Source organism: Pituophis catenifer, unplaced genomic scaffold, assembly GCF_029215685.1.
Source record: "Pituophis catenifer annectens isolate HBS135680 unplaced genomic scaffold, rPitCat1.0.hap2 SCAF_2, whole genome shotgun sequence".
NCBI classification, from domain to species: domain Eukaryota; kingdom Metazoa; phylum Chordata; class Lepidosauria; order Squamata; family Colubridae; genus Pituophis; species Pituophis catenifer.
The window spans coordinates 124,522,885-124,543,489 of NW_027256882.1; the positions used below are offsets into that span (position 1 = coordinate 124,522,885).

Below are 20,605 nucleotides of genomic sequence, written 5' to 3' on the forward strand. Positions count from 1 at the left end.
GCTTGGGAGTTGTCCGCTCCGGAAATATGCTCTGCCCGAAGGGAGCAAAGGTGCCGCTCTGCCCAGAATCCCAGTCGCAGGGCCAGCAGAAGAAGTGACCTCGACCTGGTCCCCCCCAGCTTGTTCAGGTGCGCTTTTGCTGCAACATTGTCCGTCAGAACGAGGACGTGTGAGTTGGAGACCAGGCTTCGGAATGCTCTGAGAGCCAGGAAGATCGCCTGTAGTTCCAGCCAGTTGATCGGGCGACGGGACTCTGCCGGGCTCCAAGTGCCCTGAGCCAACTGACCTTGGCAATGGGCCCCCCAACCGAGGAGGCTGGCATCTGTGGTTACTATCACCCTCTGAGGCTCCAGGAAAAACGACCCCGCAGCTAGGGCCGGGGAACGCCACCACCGCAGGGACCGACGAACCGCCGGAGGGACCGGAACCGGCCTGAATGAAGTGCCTCTGCCCGCCTTCTGCAACGGCAAGAGAAACCATTGAAGTTCCCGTGCGTGCAGTTGTGCCCAGGGAACTATGGAGATGGCAGAAATCATTTTCCCTAACAGTTGGGAGAGGACAAGAGGGGAAACGGCCCTGCAGGCTTCCACCTTGGAAACTAACTGACGGATACCCGCCTGTCTATCGGGGGACAAAAACACCCTACCCTGAACCGTGTCGATCAGGGCTCCCAAATGGACCAAACTGGTGGAAGGAGAGAGGTGACTCTTATCTAAATTAACCGAGAAACCATGGGCCGCCAACGTCTCTACCGTGAGACGAACATCCGACACTGCCTGAGCAACAGAAGGGGACAACAAGAGAATATCATCGAGGTAGCATAAAAGTCTAACAGAACGGACACGAAGAAATGCCGCTAAAGCAGCCAGCACCTTCGTAAAGGTACGGGGGGCAGAGGAGAGACCAAAAGGTAACGCCCTATATTGATAATGGACCCCCCCGTAACAAAATCTCAAAAAACGTCTATGGGAGGGAAGGATAGGGATGTGCAAATAAGCCTCTGTAAGGTCTATGGAAGAGAGGAGATCGCCCCTCCGAACACCGGCTAGAATAGTTTGTAAGGATTGCATTTTGAATTTACGGTACACCACGTACCTATTTAAACGTTTCAGGTCCAAAATAGGGCGCCACCCCCCTGAAGATTTGGGAACCAGGAAAACCCTGGAATAGAAACCCTGATGCTCCTGGCCCACAGGGACGGGTTGAATAGCTCTAATGGTCAGGAGATGGTGAATTGCTGTGTCCATAAGGGACTTTCTCTCCAAATTACGAGAAATCGGACAACAGACAAAGGAGTCAGGGGGGGTGGAGACAAATTCGATAGCTAGACCCGAACGAAGAGTGGCTAAGACCCACTGATCAGAGGTGGACCGTTCCCAGGCGGCTACGAAAATGGCCAATCTGCCGCCAATGGGAGGACTAGAAATGTAATTAGCGCCGGCGACGGATGAAACGACCTCCTCCCCCTCGAAAGGGCCGCTTAGACCCTAACGATCTACCCCGGAATCCCCTATCTTGCGAGCCCCGCTGTCTGCCAAAATTTGTGTACGGCCGGGGCGAGGGGAAGGAAGAGGAAGAAGGCCCACCAACAGAGTTACCTCGAAGGTGGGGTCGAGGGGGATATGGAGAGAAGCGGGAATCCCCCCTGCGGAAAACCGCCGCCAAAACCTTCCGTTTGTCTCTGGTTTCGGTCAAAAAGGGATCTAAGGCGTCCCCAAACAAACGGGACCCCCCAAATGGGACCGAGGCGAGCTTCCATTTATGCCTGGCGTCCGCCTGCCAATGACGGAGCCAGGTCAAACGGCGAGCCGTCACAGCAGAGGCCAGCGATTTGGCCGCAAAACGAGCAGCGCTGAGAGTGGAGTCCGCTGAAAACTGAACCGCAGCTACAATCTTATTGAGGTCATGCTTAATACGAGCATCCTCCGGTGACAATGTCTCTTGTAACTGGCGGAGCCACAACAACGTGGAGCGGTTAAAGAAAGATGCTGTAGAGGCCGCCTTAATGGCCCATGCTGCCCCCAGATGGGCCCTTTGGAGGACCATATCAGCACGGCGTTCATCAGGTCGTAAGTTCTCAGCAGGATCGCCCGGTACAGCGGCAGAAGAGAGAAGAGCAGCGATGGGAGCATCTATTGACGGGAGCTGCAGAAGAGTGTCCAGGTCAGATGCGACCTGGAAATTAGTACGGTCAGATGAAGAAGGGATAGGAGCTGACGCTGGGGAAGTCCACTGCCGTTTCACGACATCCAGGAAAAGTGGCGGTGTAGGAATGGTTGTAATTGGTTTGGGCGGCTCAGCGAACATCGGGTCCAAAGCTCCAGACGGCCCAGAAACAGAAGGATGGGAATCAGGGGAGGAAAGCCGAGCCGTATTGACGGCTTTGAACAGAAGAGACCTAAACAAGGCCTGTGGAAAAAGGGCCGTAGACACCGGCTGATCAGGTGGAAGGTTCTCGTCCTCCGACAACCCAGAGTCACTGTTGTCACTGATGTCCGCATCCGACAGGGGGGAGAGTTGACCAGCATGGGAGCAGGAAGGAGAGCGAGGTGGCCTGGGAGGTGCATGACCAGAAGAACGAGGCTGCTCTGGTGAGGCCGACCGAACAGACCCAGCAACACTGGAGGGACGAAGACCCGCTGCCAAAGTCTTTTGCACTGCAGCCTCAATCATCTTTTGCAGTTGGTCGGAAGACAGGGGACAACTCACCGCCTCCTGAGGCAGGACAGGAACCAAGGGAACCGCAGAGGTGTCAAGAGGAGGTGGAATATCAGGAATCTCCTCATCCGCAGGCGGTGCAGTGACAAGGTCCGCAGGAACAGAGCCCCACAAATTTGAAGTGGAGATGGTGACCGGGCAGTCCCTGAGAGACAACTGGTCCGGAGTCGCCGGCCGAGAATCCTGCAGCGGAGCAGAAGTTGTTGAAGACTGAAGATCAGAGCTCGCCTTGGCGCAAAGTTGGGTGAGGACCCTGTCCCTTCGCTTTTCCACTTTGTCCAGTGCACTGGTATGCTTCCTGCTCTTGTGATGGGCGTGAGAAGACGGGGCAACAAGTGACTGCGCAGGATCTTGAAAAGAAGTCGATCCATCCTCTGACTGTCTCTGAGAAGCAGAACTGTGCTTACGACCATGTTTGGATTTGGACAATGACTTCGGCATAATGGCAGCGTCCAAGACAGAAGCAGCAGTCACAATCTAAGGACCAGGTGGGGAGCGCGGCAACTCCACTAACTTCAAGCCCCGTGCACGGTCCAATGGTTGAAAGGCAGGGGAGCGCAGCCACTCCACAAAATGGCCGCTGCGGTCAGAAAGGCAGCAAATGGAGGCTGGCAAGGGCAGCGGGGATACTGACAGGTCCAACAGCCAAAGGAAGGGGGGCGCGAAGCTCCACAAACACCCGCACAGCCAGCCCAGTCCAGTGCAGTGCAGACAGATGCCCCTTAAAATTGCCAACAGCTGACAGGAAAAACCAGCAGCTCAGTCACTATCACAGGATGGAGGGGGGGGGGGCGCAAAGCTCCACTCTCAAATATTTCAATGGCCAAACAGTCAGAAAGCCGCCCAGACGCTGCAGCAGGGAAGCGTGCAAAAAAAGGGGTCCTGCAGCCTCGGCTCAGCTGCTAGTCGGCTGTCAGCGACCACTAATTAGCCCAGCTGGTATTCGGAGCGGCGAAAAGAGCGCTTGCAGAAACGTCGGGTTCAAATAGCAGAGAAGCAATCAGGGACCACGAGGGCAGCCAATCCAGCCCTTAGAGGGGTAAGGAGCAGTCCAAAGTCCCCAAACAGCAGGCAGAAAAATTCTTTAAATCCGGAGGCTTTTGAATCAGATCGGAAGGCAACAAAATGGCCGCCGCCACAGAAAACGCGCGAAAAAACGGCCAAAAAATTAGATGCGAGACCCTGGAGGGAACGTTTAGCCAGGAAGGGCCAGATCCTGAAAGGGAGGGACTGCCAAGCCTGACAGGGACTCCCAGAAAGCCCCCCAGGGGTCCCCAAAGGGACAAACCGAAAACGCCCTCACACCAGAGGATTAATAGGTCTTAAAGGGAAACACAGGGAAAAACTCACAAAGTCCAAAGGCAACCAAGTCCATAGGGTGAAGCAGAAGAAATGTCAGAAACAGTCCAGGTCCAGATAAAAACACTAATATATCCAAAAAGTACAGATAATTTGGAGAAAACAGCCAGAGCTAGAAACCCACACGCCAGTCCAACTGAAGGACTGAGCCAAAGCTGGGTCTGCCCGGCAACAGAGGCGGGACTTAAAGTTGTTGGCTGACTCAGTCCTTCAATCTGATTGGATGAGTAGTACCCACACTGGCTGCTGTCTCCACTCTCAATGGAGAAGCATGGAATTAGTTATTTAAACATTCATTAAAATATGTTTATATTTAATTTCTACTAACAGGACCCCATCATGTCCAGCATATTTTCTTATTTTCTTTGGCATTAAATATCATAGTCCCATTTGTGAAGTATTGTATTCTGTAATATTTCAAAGAAGCTTTAAACAGAAGGCAAGATTTACGCTAAATTTGCATATAAATTCAAGATGATTTTGAAAAAGGCATCCAAAGTATTGTGAAGGTGTGACAACATGCAATCTATTCATGCAAATCAATTATGTAATGACAGATTAAGAAGAGAGGTAGCATCCCTGTGATTTGGCTCATTGTGAGTCAGCAAGGTGACAAACTACAAGAACTATGTGCTACTCACATACAACGGGGATCCACTCTGCAGTTAAAAAATGACAATGAAACAATGTTAATAGTTATGAATTATGAAATCACCAGAAACACAGTGGGATTACAATCAAAGATCTTAATATTTATTAATTTAATACATCTCATCTTCCTAATAAAGAAAGTGGGCTCCTACAAGATAATTCATATATCATTTTGTTAGAACTGGAACAAAGTTATACTCTCAGGTTTATTAAATCAGCCTACTAATTATTACAACAGCAATCTTGAGAAGTATAGTTGTATTGCCCAAGTGCCATAGAGCCAATATCCATCTGTTTTGCTTTGCTTCTGTTTTTGTACCAGTGACAGGTGATCCCAATGCTCTGCAGATGTAAGGGATTTCTAACAAGACCACTGGGAAGAAATGTAGGAACATCTGGAAGGCACCAGATTGTTCTATGCTTCTAATGATTTTTGCTGCCTATTGACATTTAATCTACATCTACCATAATGATCATATATAAAGACTTCCACACCTTCAGAGTTTTGTAAAAGAATTCTAAAATAAAAATTGTTGCTCCCACATGTGTATGCATGCATGCATGCATGCATATGAATGAAATGGGCAGAAATAATGACAGAGATAATTGACTTTAGGTCACATGTTGGCTTAAAAAGTGTACTAATTTATCACCTAGCAAATCATGGACCATTCCATCTCTATTTCTTAGCATTCTAGTACTAAGCCAGTTCATTTTTCCATTACATCAACACAGCAGCTGATCAAAAAATAAGAAATATTGGAAAATTCATGACTCCCTACTTTTCAAATAACTTGAGCAATATGGCCATAAGGCTATTTTGTCTTTGTGTTTCTGTGTTAATCCAAAATAAAATTTCATCATTAGTTGCCTGCCTGTACTACCTTTATACAGTGTGTTGAGAAGAAACAGACCCTTAAAAAGGGTATTTGCCTGGTGCTTCACCAGCTTAGGTGACTGTTTGTTGCAAACAAATACATTCACATATTAGCCAATACGACATTTTCTCCTCTCCACCCATTTCTGTTTCATTCACATTTACGTTATTTTATGATGCTTTGTTTCAAACTTCTCCATGAATTAATATTAAAGTAAGAAGAGCAAATTTGAATAGATGCACTACCTTTTATCACATTGGGATGAGTGGACACACATGTGCATGAGTAGGCCAGGGGTGAAATGCTCCCAGTTCAGACTGGATCACCCGATCCGGTAGCGATGGTGGCGGGTGGTTCGAAGAACCGGTAACAAAAATTTCTTCCCCCCGCCATGCCCAGCTGAGCCGCGCAATCATTAGAGGCTTTTTAAAATTATTTTTAAAAGCATTTATTCTACAACCTTTTCGGCCGAAGAGGTTGTAGAAAAAATGCTTTTAAAAGAAAAAAAAGCCTCTGACGATCAGGCAACTCAGCTGGGATCATCAGAGGCTTTTAAAAGCATTTTTTACAACCTCTTCAGCCAGAGGTTGTAGAAAAAATGGTTTTAAAAGAAAAAAAAAATAGTTGGCCACGCCCACCCAGTCACATTACCTCCCCACCAAGCCACACCCACAGAACCGGTAGTAACAAATTTTACATTTCACCACTGTAGTAGGCGATATCCAAACAGTGCATTTAAGCCCGAGGCTCCATTAATGCCAGTCAAACTGCACATTATCTGAACCTGGAGTTGTATTCTGTCTCAAATTCAGTACAACTTTTCAGCCAGTCACTTCCAACCAAACCCACCTCACAAGATTCTTGTTATAGAGAAAACTGAATGTAGGACCATTATGTACATATGTCACCTTGAGATGGCCAAACATAAAGGCATGATAAAAACTAAACAATCAGAAGAAAAGAAGTAATTTCTAAAAGGCGTTTTAAGTTTTCTTTAATTCCTAGCTGCATAATTACAACTTTATATTGATATAGAGGAATGATGGCTTAAGACATGTAACAGAAGATTACTTCAAATCTGCTTCTGTATATCACAAGAAACCTTTTGCTAATAGAAAAATATAATCTGAAAACATTTAATAATGAGGAGAATATAAGCATGGGGTAGTGGGTTTGAAAAGAAAAAAATATTTCAATAATGTATAAAGCTGGCTAGTTTTATACACACAAGCTCTGATTAAAAATTCACATCATCAGGAAGGCAAACGGAATTTCACAGAAATATTTTATTATATATTATATTTATTATATCAGTATTCTTTTGGATGTTTGGGATTTCCCAGCAGCACATCTAATAAGGCAAACATAAGTGCCTGCAATTTCCAAAATTTAAATGACCAATATTTCAACCAATTTTATATTAAATGGTAGAGCTGACACTTCAACTGATTATCATACTTATTTGCAATCTTCAATAAAAATAGATTAAACAAGTTAATCTATTAAATGTTAAATGAGATATTGAAACTTACAGGAATATTGTGGTCCTTTCTTCCTTTATGTGAAGAAGCAACATGTGCAAGATACTGAATAACTTTCTTGGTATTTTCGGTTTTCCCAGCACCTGATTCACCTCTGCAAAACAAATTATTGGAGTTAAATAAATGAAAAAGACGACAAAAGAAGACAAAATAATCATAATTTAATATCAGAAAAATGTGGAGTTGGCCATTGGAATAAAAAGTTCTACAATATTACTTAAAATACTAAAATAAATTATTATTTAACATTGTGCTTATAGCCGTTAGGCTTGTCAGCTGGAGAGCTGACAGTCCGGGTTTGAGACCCAAGCTCTGTGCCATGGGATGAGCTCCCGTTACTTGCCCAAGCCCCTGCCCACCTAGCAGTTCGAAAGCATGCGAACGCAAGTAGATTAATAGGTATCACTTTAGTAGGAAGGTAACAGCGTTCTGTGTGCTTTTGGTGTATAGCTATGCTGGCCACAGGACCACGGAAAATGTTTTCAGGACAATGCTGGCTCTCAGCCAAGAAACAAAGATGAGCATCATACCCTAGAGTCAGACACGGCTGAAGGGAAACCTTTATCTTTTTTTGCTTGTAGAATTATTTCAAATTAAATAAAGCGTTTTTACTCTCATCCCATTTAATACAAAAAGCAATGCTTCTATGATTAGTTAGCCCATTAAAATTCCATTTATACAATTTTTAGTGCTTTAAAATTTCAGCGCTTTAAAATCTTCACTGTCTATTCTCATGCTAATCCCTTTAGTTTACAGTGGTACATGTCTACTGACCTGTTTAGATAGCTACTATAAGATTATCCCTTTCCCAAATCTACTCACTCAGTCAATAAAATTTTGTAATCTCGTTTCCAGATCTAAATTTGCAAATCCTGCATAGTATAATCTATGCAGCTGAATATATTAATAATGTAAAGCATGCGTATTTCTATCCAATGTTATTTTTTTTACTCTTTCTGCTATGTTAGATATTTTAGCCAAAGATGAGAAGATAAAACTTTCTGAACTCTATACAAGAGTGCTCAGTCTTATACAATCTATATGAATATATCTTATACAACATTCTTTTTGATTCAAGACAGTTAGGAAAAGGACTAAAATACAGTCACACATTTTATTTAAAGATGATTCAAATTTTTTATATATAAACATAATCTCCAGCATTTTTACATACTGAAAAAAAATCCTCTTTAAAACTTTACAAAGCTGCTGTCACTAAATGTACATGAAATTAAACTGAATCAATAAAACTTATGACTATATAAGGAAGCTTCCCAAATATTTTACATTCTTAAATACTAGCCTGAGCAGATTTTTAAGAACTCAATATCAGTCTAATTTTAAAACTGGGATCTTGAAGCCCTTCCTAATTACATACAGTGAAATAATTTTCCCTGTGGTTAAAGTTATTTTTGGAATCTACTGAACATTTAATGTCATAATTTGAAACAGATTAAAAAATCAGAATCAAAACGAACAGCATAAATGTTCTTGACTCCATCAATCCAACTCTAGAAATAGAAGCCAAGGTTAATAAAAGGGTTTACATATTCTCATAAAAGTATATATAAGGCTCGGCCTTCAAGTTTTTGTAAAGAGTATGATTTTTTTTTAAATTGTATCAAGAACAGAATTTGGGATGATATGGAAAAGTTTAGCATCGATACACATTTTTTCTGAAACAAGAGGAAATCTCAATTTGCCCACGAGTATGTCTGTTCTGCCAAAAACGAACATTTTTATACCCACTTCAACGCTTCTTTCACTCTGCACTTATCAATTTGTTTCTTAGTAAGCCCCCCCGCCAAAAAAAATCTCGTGTATTCAATTTTAATAGTGTTCACTTATCCAAAGAATATATGGGGAAATATTCCCCTTTCCCCAAAACCTTTGAAGACTCTGAAGGGAAAAAAAACCATCATTCCACCCACTTCTGAAATCTTGCATTTTTCTTCTACAGGACCATCTTTGTGGCATTGTACATGGATAAGTGATATTTTTTTCTGAAACCTTCAAATCTAATGTAAGCAGGATTTAACCTGTTTCCCTGGAATGAAAGGGGCAGCTTCATGTCTTTTTCTTTCCAGTATAATGTGGTTCTCATACGTATTTACATATGCACATGCTGGTGTACATGTGGAAACAGGAGGCTGGTTGTATGTGTTGGAATGTGCATGTTATCTGTGCACTATATAAAAGTACAGTGCAGAAGATTTTTTGTTTCTATGTTTAACGGGAAGGCTGTGTTTGTACACCTGCTTCCAAAAACGCCAATGCCCCATTTAATTTAAATAATATTCCTGAACTTATTCCTATGAAAACTGGCAGTCTTGCTCCCCTACAAAGTTAATATAAAGGATTAAGCATTAAAAACTCTATAGAATTTCCTCTCTGCACAAGTATCAACACTCCTACAAATTTATTTAATTTTGTCCAAGAAAAAAAGTTGAAAGAAATATTAGATTTCCAGTTACAGCCCATAGGAGGTACACAATTTTTTATAATAGATTTGCTCCCCAAATAAAACTGAAGCAAACTGTGCAGCTAATGAAAATGTGTCCAAGGCAAATAATCTGGATTCACAACTGTAAAAACAGCTATGACAGGATAAAAGAAGCTTCTTGGATGAGAAGCAAAACGTCTTCAAAGGAAAAAACAAGAAAGTCCAGTTGCTCTTGAAAAAGCATCTTTGGGGCAACCATGACCTGGATGACTGACAATCTCTACAAACTTTCAGCTGTAATAACAGTTATAACAAAACTTTACAGACAAATAAAGAAGTAGAGGTTGAGGTGTCTTTTCCAGTAAAGCTAGGACTAAACAAATGTCTCAAATTCAATTTGACAAAATACAAGGATAAATTCATAGACAATGAAACAGTAACTACCACCTTAGTGTTTCAAAATTTGAACAGAATATAAAGTAAGCTTTCAAAGTTTTTTAAATATATTTTATGGCAACACTAATTATTGAACTAGCATGTTTCCACACTAATTTTTCAGAAGAATTTATTGTTTACATACTACTTGAAGCAAAATTCAAATCTGGAAACATCAGCCAAAACGTAGCAGATTTACTCAGTTACAACGAAGACAATTCTTCAGGTTTTTCAATGCCTAACAAATTATGATACAATCATCAATTTCTGAAAGATTATGCCGTAACAAGACATTGCCACTTCAACTGACCATTAAAATACATGTTTTTAGCCATCTCATTCCTTTATTTTCAGACAAATGTAGATGTAGACTAGAAATCCATGACCCCCTGGGACACTTGTTTCAGAGATATTTCCTTTCCTAAACAGAGAAACAGAACGACCACACATGCAATTGCGTGGGTGGGGAAAACTTACCCGAGCCCTGCAAATTTTCCCACTGCCTTATAGAAAGCTATGAAGGAGCATTGGAAATGACCACAGTTATATCACCATGGCTGGTAGCATGTGGTAGAATGTAGTCCGGACTCACAGGAGGGTGGGGTTTTTCCCCAGGGAACAAAGAGACAACAAAGCTTGGAATATTTGATATGCAGGAAAAGGAAAAGGAAAAGGAAGATAGCACCTCTCCCCCCCCCCCCCCCCCGAGCACTTCAGAGTGTATATCTAATAGTTGGGACTACATTCCATCACAGTGCAGCTGCACTGAAGCAGCCACAACTTTCTAAAATTTCATTTTTAGTTGTCATGGGCCCTGGATTTTGGACGCATTATGTAAATTAGCCCATTTGAGGTATGTTGATTCAAAAATTATTGACCTGTGATGCACCATTTTGCCCAGTTAAAGATCATGACAAGGAGAGTTTTAGTAGTATATAGAGGAGTATATTAAATATACTGCCAGTATAAAGCAATAGGAGTTTGGAAATTTCTCTAGGTATCTCAAAAGAAAATTTGTCCAATTTGCATACAGGACTTGCAAGCTACCGTTGCTTTTCCACAAAGGCATGGATATTTGAGAGCTGAAAGGTAAGCAAGTGTAAGACTAAACTGGGTGCCTTTTCAGAAGATACTGAATTTAGATATCAACTGAACCAAACCCAAAAGCAGTATTTACAGAAGTAAAATCTTAATGACATTACAAGCTACCTCAGAATTACTATGTTGTTTCACTATTATATTTTTTTTTACTATTATTACATCTTATTTTTAACAGCTTATATATAAAAAAGGAAAAATTCTGAAAGATAAATCTATATTTTAAAAAGTGATTATGTGCCATCAAATTGGTATCAACTCTTAGTGAGCATAGATTTTCTCCATGATAATTTGTCCCCAACCTAGTCTTTTAGATTCTCCCGTGAATATAATGGAATCCTTGTTTCCACCTAGTTGCCGGTTGTTGTCTTCTCTTTAAATCTTTCCCAACAATATAGATTTCTCCAGAGAGCTAGGTCTTTACATCATGTGTCCCAGATAGATGCCTTGAGTTAAGGTTTGGACTGATTTGATTATCCATTTCTTTATTTTCTTAGCTATCTATAATAGCATTCTCCAACTCTTAGCTGTCCATATTATTCTCCAACACCAAAAGGGGCGTCGTCTTACCTGAACGAAAGCATCTATATTCTTTCTATCCTGGTGGAGACACATTCCAACATGTGAATGTCTTTCAAATGTCTTCATTGCTACTTTCTAAGTGAAAGTCTGCAGTGTATTTCTTATTTATTTACATTTCACATTTCTAAACACCCATCTCTTTCAAAGAGTTAATTGCTAGTTCCTTTATTACAGAAAGTCAGTTTTAAAAGGAAGAAGCTATTCAGCTCTTCAATATCTTCACTGTCAAATATTAACACTTGTCCTAAAACATTATTTTGAATGTAAAGGTTATTCTGGATATAAATACTGATATTGGTGATTAATATATTTCTATTTCTTATGATACACACACCAAACTTCTCTTTTCTCATGGGATTATTTTTCATTATGATTCTGTTTTAGTGTACAAAACACACACACAGAAACACAAGGTTATGCGTGTGAAATAACATTTAGGTTATTTAGAGTTTTTTTAGATACAGAGTAACTGACAACATCGAAGGCATATTAGTAAATTTAATAACTTGGAAGGGGCGATTTTGAGTCTAATTTCCCAAGTCAGCTTCGGCTTTAAAACATTTAATGAAGAGATTTCTGCTTATGAGTCCTGTAGCAGTCAAAGTATTTACATGCCTTTATGCCCTAATTTCACTGTAACTGGAATCAGCCATCCTGCAACTTAAGTTTATCATTGTGCCCTACTCTCTGGAATGCCAGAACACTGGCCTTTCTGTGAGTCCTGAAAAATGTTATTGTAGTCATTTCTCAAGACTAAATATGGTTCCTTCAATCTTTCCTGATAAGATTCTAGCCTCCTTATCATGTTCATCACCCTGTTTCTAGTTTTTCTAAAGCTTTTTTAAATTTTATGCCCAAAACTGGACATATTTAAGATGGGTTTGACCCAGGGGTGGGTTCCACTTACTTTTACTACCAGTTCGCAGCGGGATTGCACGAACCTTCTGTGCATGCACAGATCACCAATGATGACGTTGTGTCGGGTGGGCGGAGCCTTCCGCCGGTTTTACTACCAGTTCTATAGAACTGGACATAACCGGGAGCAACCTACCACTGGTTTGACCAATACTGAATACAATGGAATTATTCCCATGATTTGAAACTTATATTTTTGTTGATACAGCCCAAAACTACATTTGCTATGTGAGATCTTATCACATAGCTAATTCATATTCAACCTTCTGGTCAACTATAATTCCAAGATTCCTTCCAAGAACCAATCCAGGTATCTTCCATCCTAAACCTGGGGATTTAAATTCTTTATCTAAGAATTTGAAGGATTTTCCATTTCTTCTCTTAAACTACACTATATTCTTTTTAGGTACTTCTCTGACTATTAAGGTCATTTTGAATTTTATTTCTAGCTTCTGGAGTATTTACTGTATCAATTACCCAAACCAGTAGTATGTCACCTGCAAATCTGTAAGCTTTTCCTCCAACTCCTTATTTGTTTCATTAATAAAATGTTCTGGAGTACTGGGCTTAGATCCAAGCCCTGGGGCACTTAACTTAATATTCCACCATTCAAGCATGTGTGAATCTATCTAACAGAGATTTCATCAAAGCTGTACATAACTAGCTTGCTAAGCAAAATGTCATGAGACACTTTGTCAAATATTTTGCTGAAGGCGAAGTATATTATCTCCACCGCCCCCACAACCTACTAAGGAAGATAACATTTACAAAAATGAAGCAAATGTAGGTGATTCATTGCATGGAAACGTAGGCAGAGCTCTAATTTGAAAGATCAGTTCTATACACATAAAAGATGGCTGGACAACTAAATATGAAATTAATTTCTCCATTTAACCTTATTAGTGCCTGATGACTATGCAACGTTCCAAGAAATATTAGTATGTGATGAAGGTAACAAGCCTCTCTAAATCATTTTATGATTGATCATAAATGTTGAACAGGAGGGGCGAGAGGACCGACCCTTGTGGCACCCCACAAACAAGGCGCCTCGGGGTCGACCGCTGCCCCCCTGTCAACACAGATTGCAACCGGTCGGAGAGGTAGGAGGAGAACCATCGCAAAACAGTGCCCCCCACTCCCAGTCCCTCCAGCCGGCGCAATATGATACCATGGTCGATGGTATCAAAAGCCGCTGAGAGATCTAACAGGACCAGGATAATAATAACCACTGGGTGAGATCATCCGTGGTTTTGGGGTGGAATTCCATCAGTACGCTGATGATACTCAGCTGTACATCTCCACCCCAGACCATCCCAACGATGCCTTGGAAGTGATGTCCCAGTGCCTGGAGGCCGTGTGGATCTGGATGGGGAGAAACAGGCTTCGACTCAACCCTTCCAAGACCGAGTGGCTGTGGCTGCCGGCGTCCCGGTATAGCCAGCTGGCGCCATCGCTGGTTATTGGGGGCGAATCACTGGCCCCCACGGAAAGGGCCTGCAACTTGGGCGTCCTCCTGGACGCACGGCTGTCTTTAGAAGAACACATGATGGCTGTGGCCAGAGGGGCCTTCTATCAGGTTTGCCTGATACGCCAGTTGCGCCCCTTTCTAGATCGGGAGTCCTTACGCATGGTCACTCAAGCACTCGTCACTTCTCGTCTGGACTACTGTAACGCTCTCTACATAGGGCTCCCTTTGGGGTGCACCCGGAGGCTCCAACTGGTGCAGAATACGGCTGCGTGGGGGATTATGGGAGCGACGGGGCGCTCCCATGTGACTCCTCTCCTGCGCAAGCTGCATTGGCTTCCGGTGGACTTCCGGGTGCGCTTCAAGGTGTTGGTGATTACCTTAGAAGTGCTCCATGGCTTAGGGCCGGGGTACTTACGGGACCGCTTCTGCCACCAATTGCCTCCCACAAGCCAGTTCGCTCTCAAGAGAGGGCCTCCTCAGGGTGCCGTCGGCCAGACAATGTTGGCTGGCGACCCCCAGGGGGAGATCCTTCTCTGTGGTGGCACCTACCCTCTGGAACAATCTACCCCCAGAGATACGAGTGATCCCAGACCTCCGGACTTTTCGTCGGGCCCTTAAAACCTATTTCTTTCAGTTAGCCGGGCTGGCCTGATTTTATATTGGTTTTTAAAATTGATACTGATTTTAATTGAAATGTTTTAAATTATGGGCCAAACTTTATTTAATTATTTTAAAACTATTTTAACTTTTGTGTACAAATGTTTTATTTTTGGCTGTTCACTGCCCTGAGTCCGAAAGGAGAAGGGCGATATAGAAATTTTAATAATAATAATAATAATAATAATAATAATAATAATAATAATAATAATAATAATAATAATAATAATAGACTTAGCCCTAAAAATCAGACTCCCTCTTAAAAGAGGAATAAAGCTTAAAAAGCACTATAAAACTTCTTATTCTAAAACAGCTGAGAGGAAGAGAGTAAAATATTTTGTGAATGAAAAATAGTCTCTACATAGTCTTTTCAAATGTCAAGTAGTTCCTTGGGATGAACGTGTCAAACCAGTTTCAATATTTGATTGCAATAATCTGTTCCCAAGACATTTCCTTTATGAATGTCAAAAAATTTAAAAAAATATTTTTCAGAAGCAATATTCAAAGTGAGTTGAAAAGCTAGTATTGGCCCTTATGGTATGTAATAATTTTAAAAAACTTCACAAAATATATTTACTTACGTGCAAAGAATTGATTGGTCCTCACGATCTGTACAAAACAAAACAGAAAAAAGATTTACAGTTCTGCATGTCAGTTACAGAGAAACCAAAATGTCACTCTTTCCATATACTATCTCCTAAGGCCGTTATGGTGAACCTATGACACATGTGCCACAGGTGGCACGCGGAGCCATATCTGCGGGCACATGAGCCGCTGCTCTAGCTCAGTTCCAGCATGCATGCGCGTGCCAGCCAACTCATTTTTGGCTGGCCCTGCCCATGCTGTCCCTCCCCTCCCAGGAGTCTCCATGTGGCCTGTTTTGGATGCCAGGTAAGTACAGAGCTTGCACGGAGGCTCTGGGAGGGCATTTTCAGCCTCTGGAGGGCCTTGGGGGTAGGGGAGGCTGTTTTCGCCCTTCCCAGGCTCCAAGAAAGCCTCTGGAGCCTGGGGAGGGCAGTTTCTTCTCTTTTAGAACGGAAAGTTACAACACTCTAGAACAGGGTCCCCAACCCATGGGCCGGAACTTAGTACTGGGCTGCAGCCCATTCGGAACGTGGGCCGTGTAACTGGTGGGCAAGGGCGGGCGTGCATCTCCTCTTGCGTGAGAGGCAGGCGAGTGTGCCCGCTGTTTGCACAAATTGAGTTGCGTGGGCACATGCACTTGTCCACAGCTCACACGGAACCATCCCATTTCCCCCTGCTAGTCCTCAAAGTCGGAAAGATTGGGGAACGCTGCTATAGAATATATTATAATGTGTAGAATAGTTATTAAACTTGTTATCAGAGTTCTACATATCACTAAAAAGTGCTTAATTGAGGTATTATAGCATAGCAGTTACAATGTTCCCCTTTGACTTGGACTTAATGCAAGGTATGTTTGTATTCAGTAAAGGATGGCCTGATTTTGGGCTATAAGGCAAGGGTTAGATTTTTGCCATCCAATGAAAGCCAGCTTTCCTCTTCTGCCCTCTACAGAAAAGTTTTTTTTTATCTCTTGGCTACAATTGGACTGTGAAAAAAAATTAAAAGAAGAAAAGTAATAAAAAAGAAAGTGAGCTTTAAAAAAAGGGAAGAGAAATATTGCAATTGTGACTTAAAAATCTCTCTCCTTTCAGTAAAAGAGCTCCAGCCATTAAAGAGTTCACAGGGGACCACGGGTCACATCAATCCAAGTTGCAGTAATCAAGCCCCAAGTTATCAGGAAAGAAGAGCTCCTCTGAAAATGCAAATCTATCCATCCATCTTCTGCTAAAAGTAGACGGTTCTGCCCACACTACAAGCCCTACAAAAGCCTGCATTGTTAACTGTAGTGGTAGCTCCGCTGAGTGGGCTGTTACAGGAAGGGAGGGTGCTTGACAAAGGCTCAGCAAGCTGACATACTCCCTGACATATCAGTTGATCCTGTAGACTGTGTAACTCTTTTCCTAAATCACCTCACTTATGAACAGTTTAACAGCCCTCCAATCTTCTAAAGAATACTCAAAGTAGTTTTTAGTTTCCTGTGCGCATCTAGCAAGATCGCCTGCATCTAGAATCCAACATACAATCCACCTCATATTTCTTTTCCCCAACTAGGAGAACCAGTGGGGTAGGGGAAAGTCTGTAAACAAGGAGGACCCGCCTGCATAAGGAGAGAACAATGAAAAACTATGTTTACTTTCATTGAAATGGAAAGTCCCTGAGTTGAAGCCATGTATGACAGAGAAAGAGCCAATAAATATCAAGTGTAGTTTTTATGTGGACATGAAGGTAAAAACTTAGTGGAAAACAATGTCAAGTTCCCCACAGCAATCTTAGTGCCTTCTTGTCAATGTACTGATTATCTGCTATACATTTGCATGCAACCTGGCAAAATCGAACTGTTCTTTCAAGGGGAGCTGTGCCATGTCTCTCTCTCTCGGGGAAAATCAGGATCGTATTGGACCACAGAAGGAGAGGTTTTACAGAGCAAGCAGTAAGGATTATATCCCTAAAATGCTTGAAAGGAAGACGCCAATCAAAAATGCAGAGAGTTGTTATACACAAATTCTGGAAACAAGAACAAATCAAGCCAATTGTCCTGCTGACAGGAAAAATAACAATGCAGAAATTGTTGCAGCATAGAATTAGTCTAGGCCTGCACAACATATGTGAGACCCACCAAACAGCCTTGCGCAGCCCACCAGTGTTTTTTGAAAATTCAACAAATTCACTGATGCCAGGAAGGATCTGCCACTGCCAGCTAGCTTTTTACAGCCACTTTTGTCTTGAAAAGTCATGCTGCCAAGAAGCCTTCAACACCTCCACGTCTTACCAACACTGTCAGCTGTATCACTGCTGCCAAGCCGATAGTTACTAAACAGCTGGTTGGCATGCCAGTTAATCCTTTGTGGCCTGCAATTATTTTTAATGGAGTAATGTGGCCTTTTCCCCCTACCAACTGTGCTGGGTTGCCTTACTCTTTTTTTTATTCCCCTGTTCAATTTCAGGTGATAAGCAGCAGTAAATAATTATAAATATTTGTTAAATGGAACATGAACAGAGAGTCCTAATCTAATCTCTGGTGACTAAGCCCCTATGTTGAAAAATGTAGTCGAGAGAGAATTTTGCACTGTCCAGAGCAGATGATAGCTCCTTGCATGGAATAAAATGAGGCCTCTGAGTGACCTGGTCTGTAACCAACAAAATGATCATGTAACCTTACACATCTGAAAGAGACGTGTAATAAAATCCATGGAAACTGTGTCTCATAGTCCAGAGGGAGAGGGGAGTAGTTGCAGAAAACCAGCAGCAGCAGCTTTGGCCTAGCCACAGGTATCTTCTGTCACCCTTGACCACCTGATTACTCCCTGAAGAAAAGGTGCAACTTTATGAATAATACTTGATTGTCATGGCAGAACTGCAATACATCTTCCTTGGAAAGAAGAGGAAGAAATAAGTCACCACCATAAAACAGCTGTCCTTCAGTCACAAAAGAAAATAATTTGTATGTGATACTTCTTCCCTGAGGTCTTCCATCTGAGCCATGACATAAGTTTTATGTCTTTTTTTTTGAGAGCAGGGCATCAGAATTTCATTTTAATGGTGCTATTCTGTATACAGGTAAATGACACTAAAAAAACCTATATACAGGTTCAGGGTAGGGGGAAATAGACTAGGAATGTCAAATTAGGGCTTGCACAATGAAGAATCTGGAAGTTTATTTTCTGTGCTAGGAACATAGGTGATATATAAATTGAAGTAGGAGAAAAACTATGTCCCACCTGATCTGATATTAACTGTACGTCAATGCTTCCTGCAGGCGCTCCAAATTCTTGTGATCTGTCCCACCCATCTCCAAGAAATGTCATTACTGAAATGCTTTATTTTTATGTATTTAACTAATACATATAGTTACTTTTCTACTCAAGAAATTCTTGAATGGTAAACAAAAATAAAAAATAATCTAACTATACAACTCCAGTTTTAAAAAAAAATTGGATTGAGGCCCTTAAACATTTTATTATCAACATATCAAACAAAAAAATGGGGCCTTGGTCTGATCTATAATTCAAACACGAACTCTTGCCTTCAATGAAATCGTACCAGGAAATGAGGGGTGTTAAATTCAAGGCCCGCCAGCTGGATCTGTCCCATGGGGTGCTTAGATCTCGCCCTTGGGGCCACCCTTGAAGGACCATCCCACGGTGCCTCTGCCAGTGAAAATAGAGCTTGGGGTGGCCACACATTCTGTTTTTGCTGGCAGAGGGTTGCAGGAGGCCATTGTGGCTGCAAATGGAGCCCGAGGGGAGGGGGCAGCTTGCAGTCCCCCCCCCGATTCCGTTTGCACTGGCAGAGGGCTAGCAAAACAAACTAAAAGCAAAACCGCCATACCCACTATGCCACGCCCCCCCCTCCAGGTCAACACAACTGATGCAGCCCTCAACGAAATAGAGTTTGACACCCCTGCAGTAAATCATCCAGTTTAAAACACTTGGGAAAGCTCATAAAAATCTAGAGAAAACATCTAAGAGCTTTGAATCATTGTAGCTATATGGCATGGATGTATGCATCATGAAGCACTTAAGATATAATTTTAGCTTTTAAAAGCTTGATGACAGTGGGATGCATCTGCTTTCTTTGGAATGAAAAAAGTTCCTAATTATCTTGACACTATTTTTGGTTTTGGTAGAAATTATTTTAATTTGTTTCCTCCAAATTCCAAAGGCTTCAAAATTTACACCAAGACGTTTGAAAACAGAAACTTGCCGAAATTTATTGTCTCCAATTTGCTATTTACGTTTACAGAATTCTGGTAAGGCTTGAAGACTTCTCCTGAGGCCCATCTATATCAGCAAAAGCATACAGCAGTACTGGCAAATGCCTGTCATGTTTATTATGTTTAGGAGGAATTCCTTTGTGGTTAAGGCAACTACAGTGAATTCACATGATTAAAACAGGGGTAGAATGCCATCCTGTTTCCCTCCTTGATGGACTGCAGCAAGGTAGCCAGCTACTATATTTCTACTGTATTTCTAACTTGGATAAGTGTATTTTCATATAAACTCCTAATTAGGAAGAACAGCCACAGATCAACAGATGTGAGGGACAGCTTGCATCAGGGTCTGTCCCTTGGAATAGAGTCAAATGTAGATTTTAAGCCAATGAAAGCAGTGTTTCCTACATGTGAAGCTCTGTATCAGCAACTGTTAGATGGCAGTGATCAATTGTAGATCTGCATTCTTTAAATCCTGCTCTTGATTCATCTAGCAATTTGTAAGAAATAGGCATATCATTAACTAGGTACATTTAATATGCTAACTAATTGATAGCGTGAAGAGTCTGTGTTGTTGCTGTTCCTTGGGATGGACAGTTACAATTTGGATCCAGTCAATTGGCACCTGGAGTGCATTTCTCTTTAGTAACTCTAATATCAGATCACAACTGCAGGTTTTTCCACCTTTCAGTTTGTTAATTTAAGAATCTCTCTAAGTGGGAGAGTGGGGGCCAGACGGGGATGCTATACCATGCTAACCTTCTAGTCCAGATGTCCTCAATATATATTCAGCCTCGGGTTGAATAAATAAAGGAAGAATATACAGACTTGTCTCACTCCTTTGACAGCCTGGAGTTAGTCTATTCCTCCACGTTCCATCTGGACTATGGCTATTTGACCTGCATATAGGTTTTGGAAGAAGTCAATGAAATTTTCTGACATTTACATTTTCCTAAGCACATTCCCCATCTTGACATGATCGAGATAACTGAAGATTGTTCTATAATATTTATTTCCTTTCAATATTTTTAGCTTTTTTCAATTGTCCAGTGTACGTCAGCAATA

The 20,605-nt window shown here is 41.9% G+C and overlaps 1 protein-coding gene across 3 annotated transcripts in view; it reads right to left on the reverse strand.

Moving 5' to 3' along the window:
• The window catches only part of MYH10 (myosin heavy chain 10), a 92,689-nt gene that overhangs the window by 57,352 nt on the left and 14,732 nt on the right, over window positions 1-20,605 (reverse strand). For 2 of the 3 annotated variants that reach the window (XM_070937450.1, XM_070937451.1), the window contains exons 4-6: window positions 15,327-15,354; window positions 7,139-7,241; window positions 4,719-4,736 (exon numbers count right to left, since the gene is read on the reverse strand). In XM_070937450.1, coding sequence (XP_070793551.1) covers window positions 4,719-4,736; window positions 7,139-7,241; window positions 15,327-15,354 — 149 coding nt within the window. The remainder of the gene's footprint in view (window positions 1-4,718; window positions 4,737-7,138; window positions 7,242-15,326; window positions 15,355-20,605) is intronic. The other variant, XM_070937453.1, reaches the window with a different exon arrangement.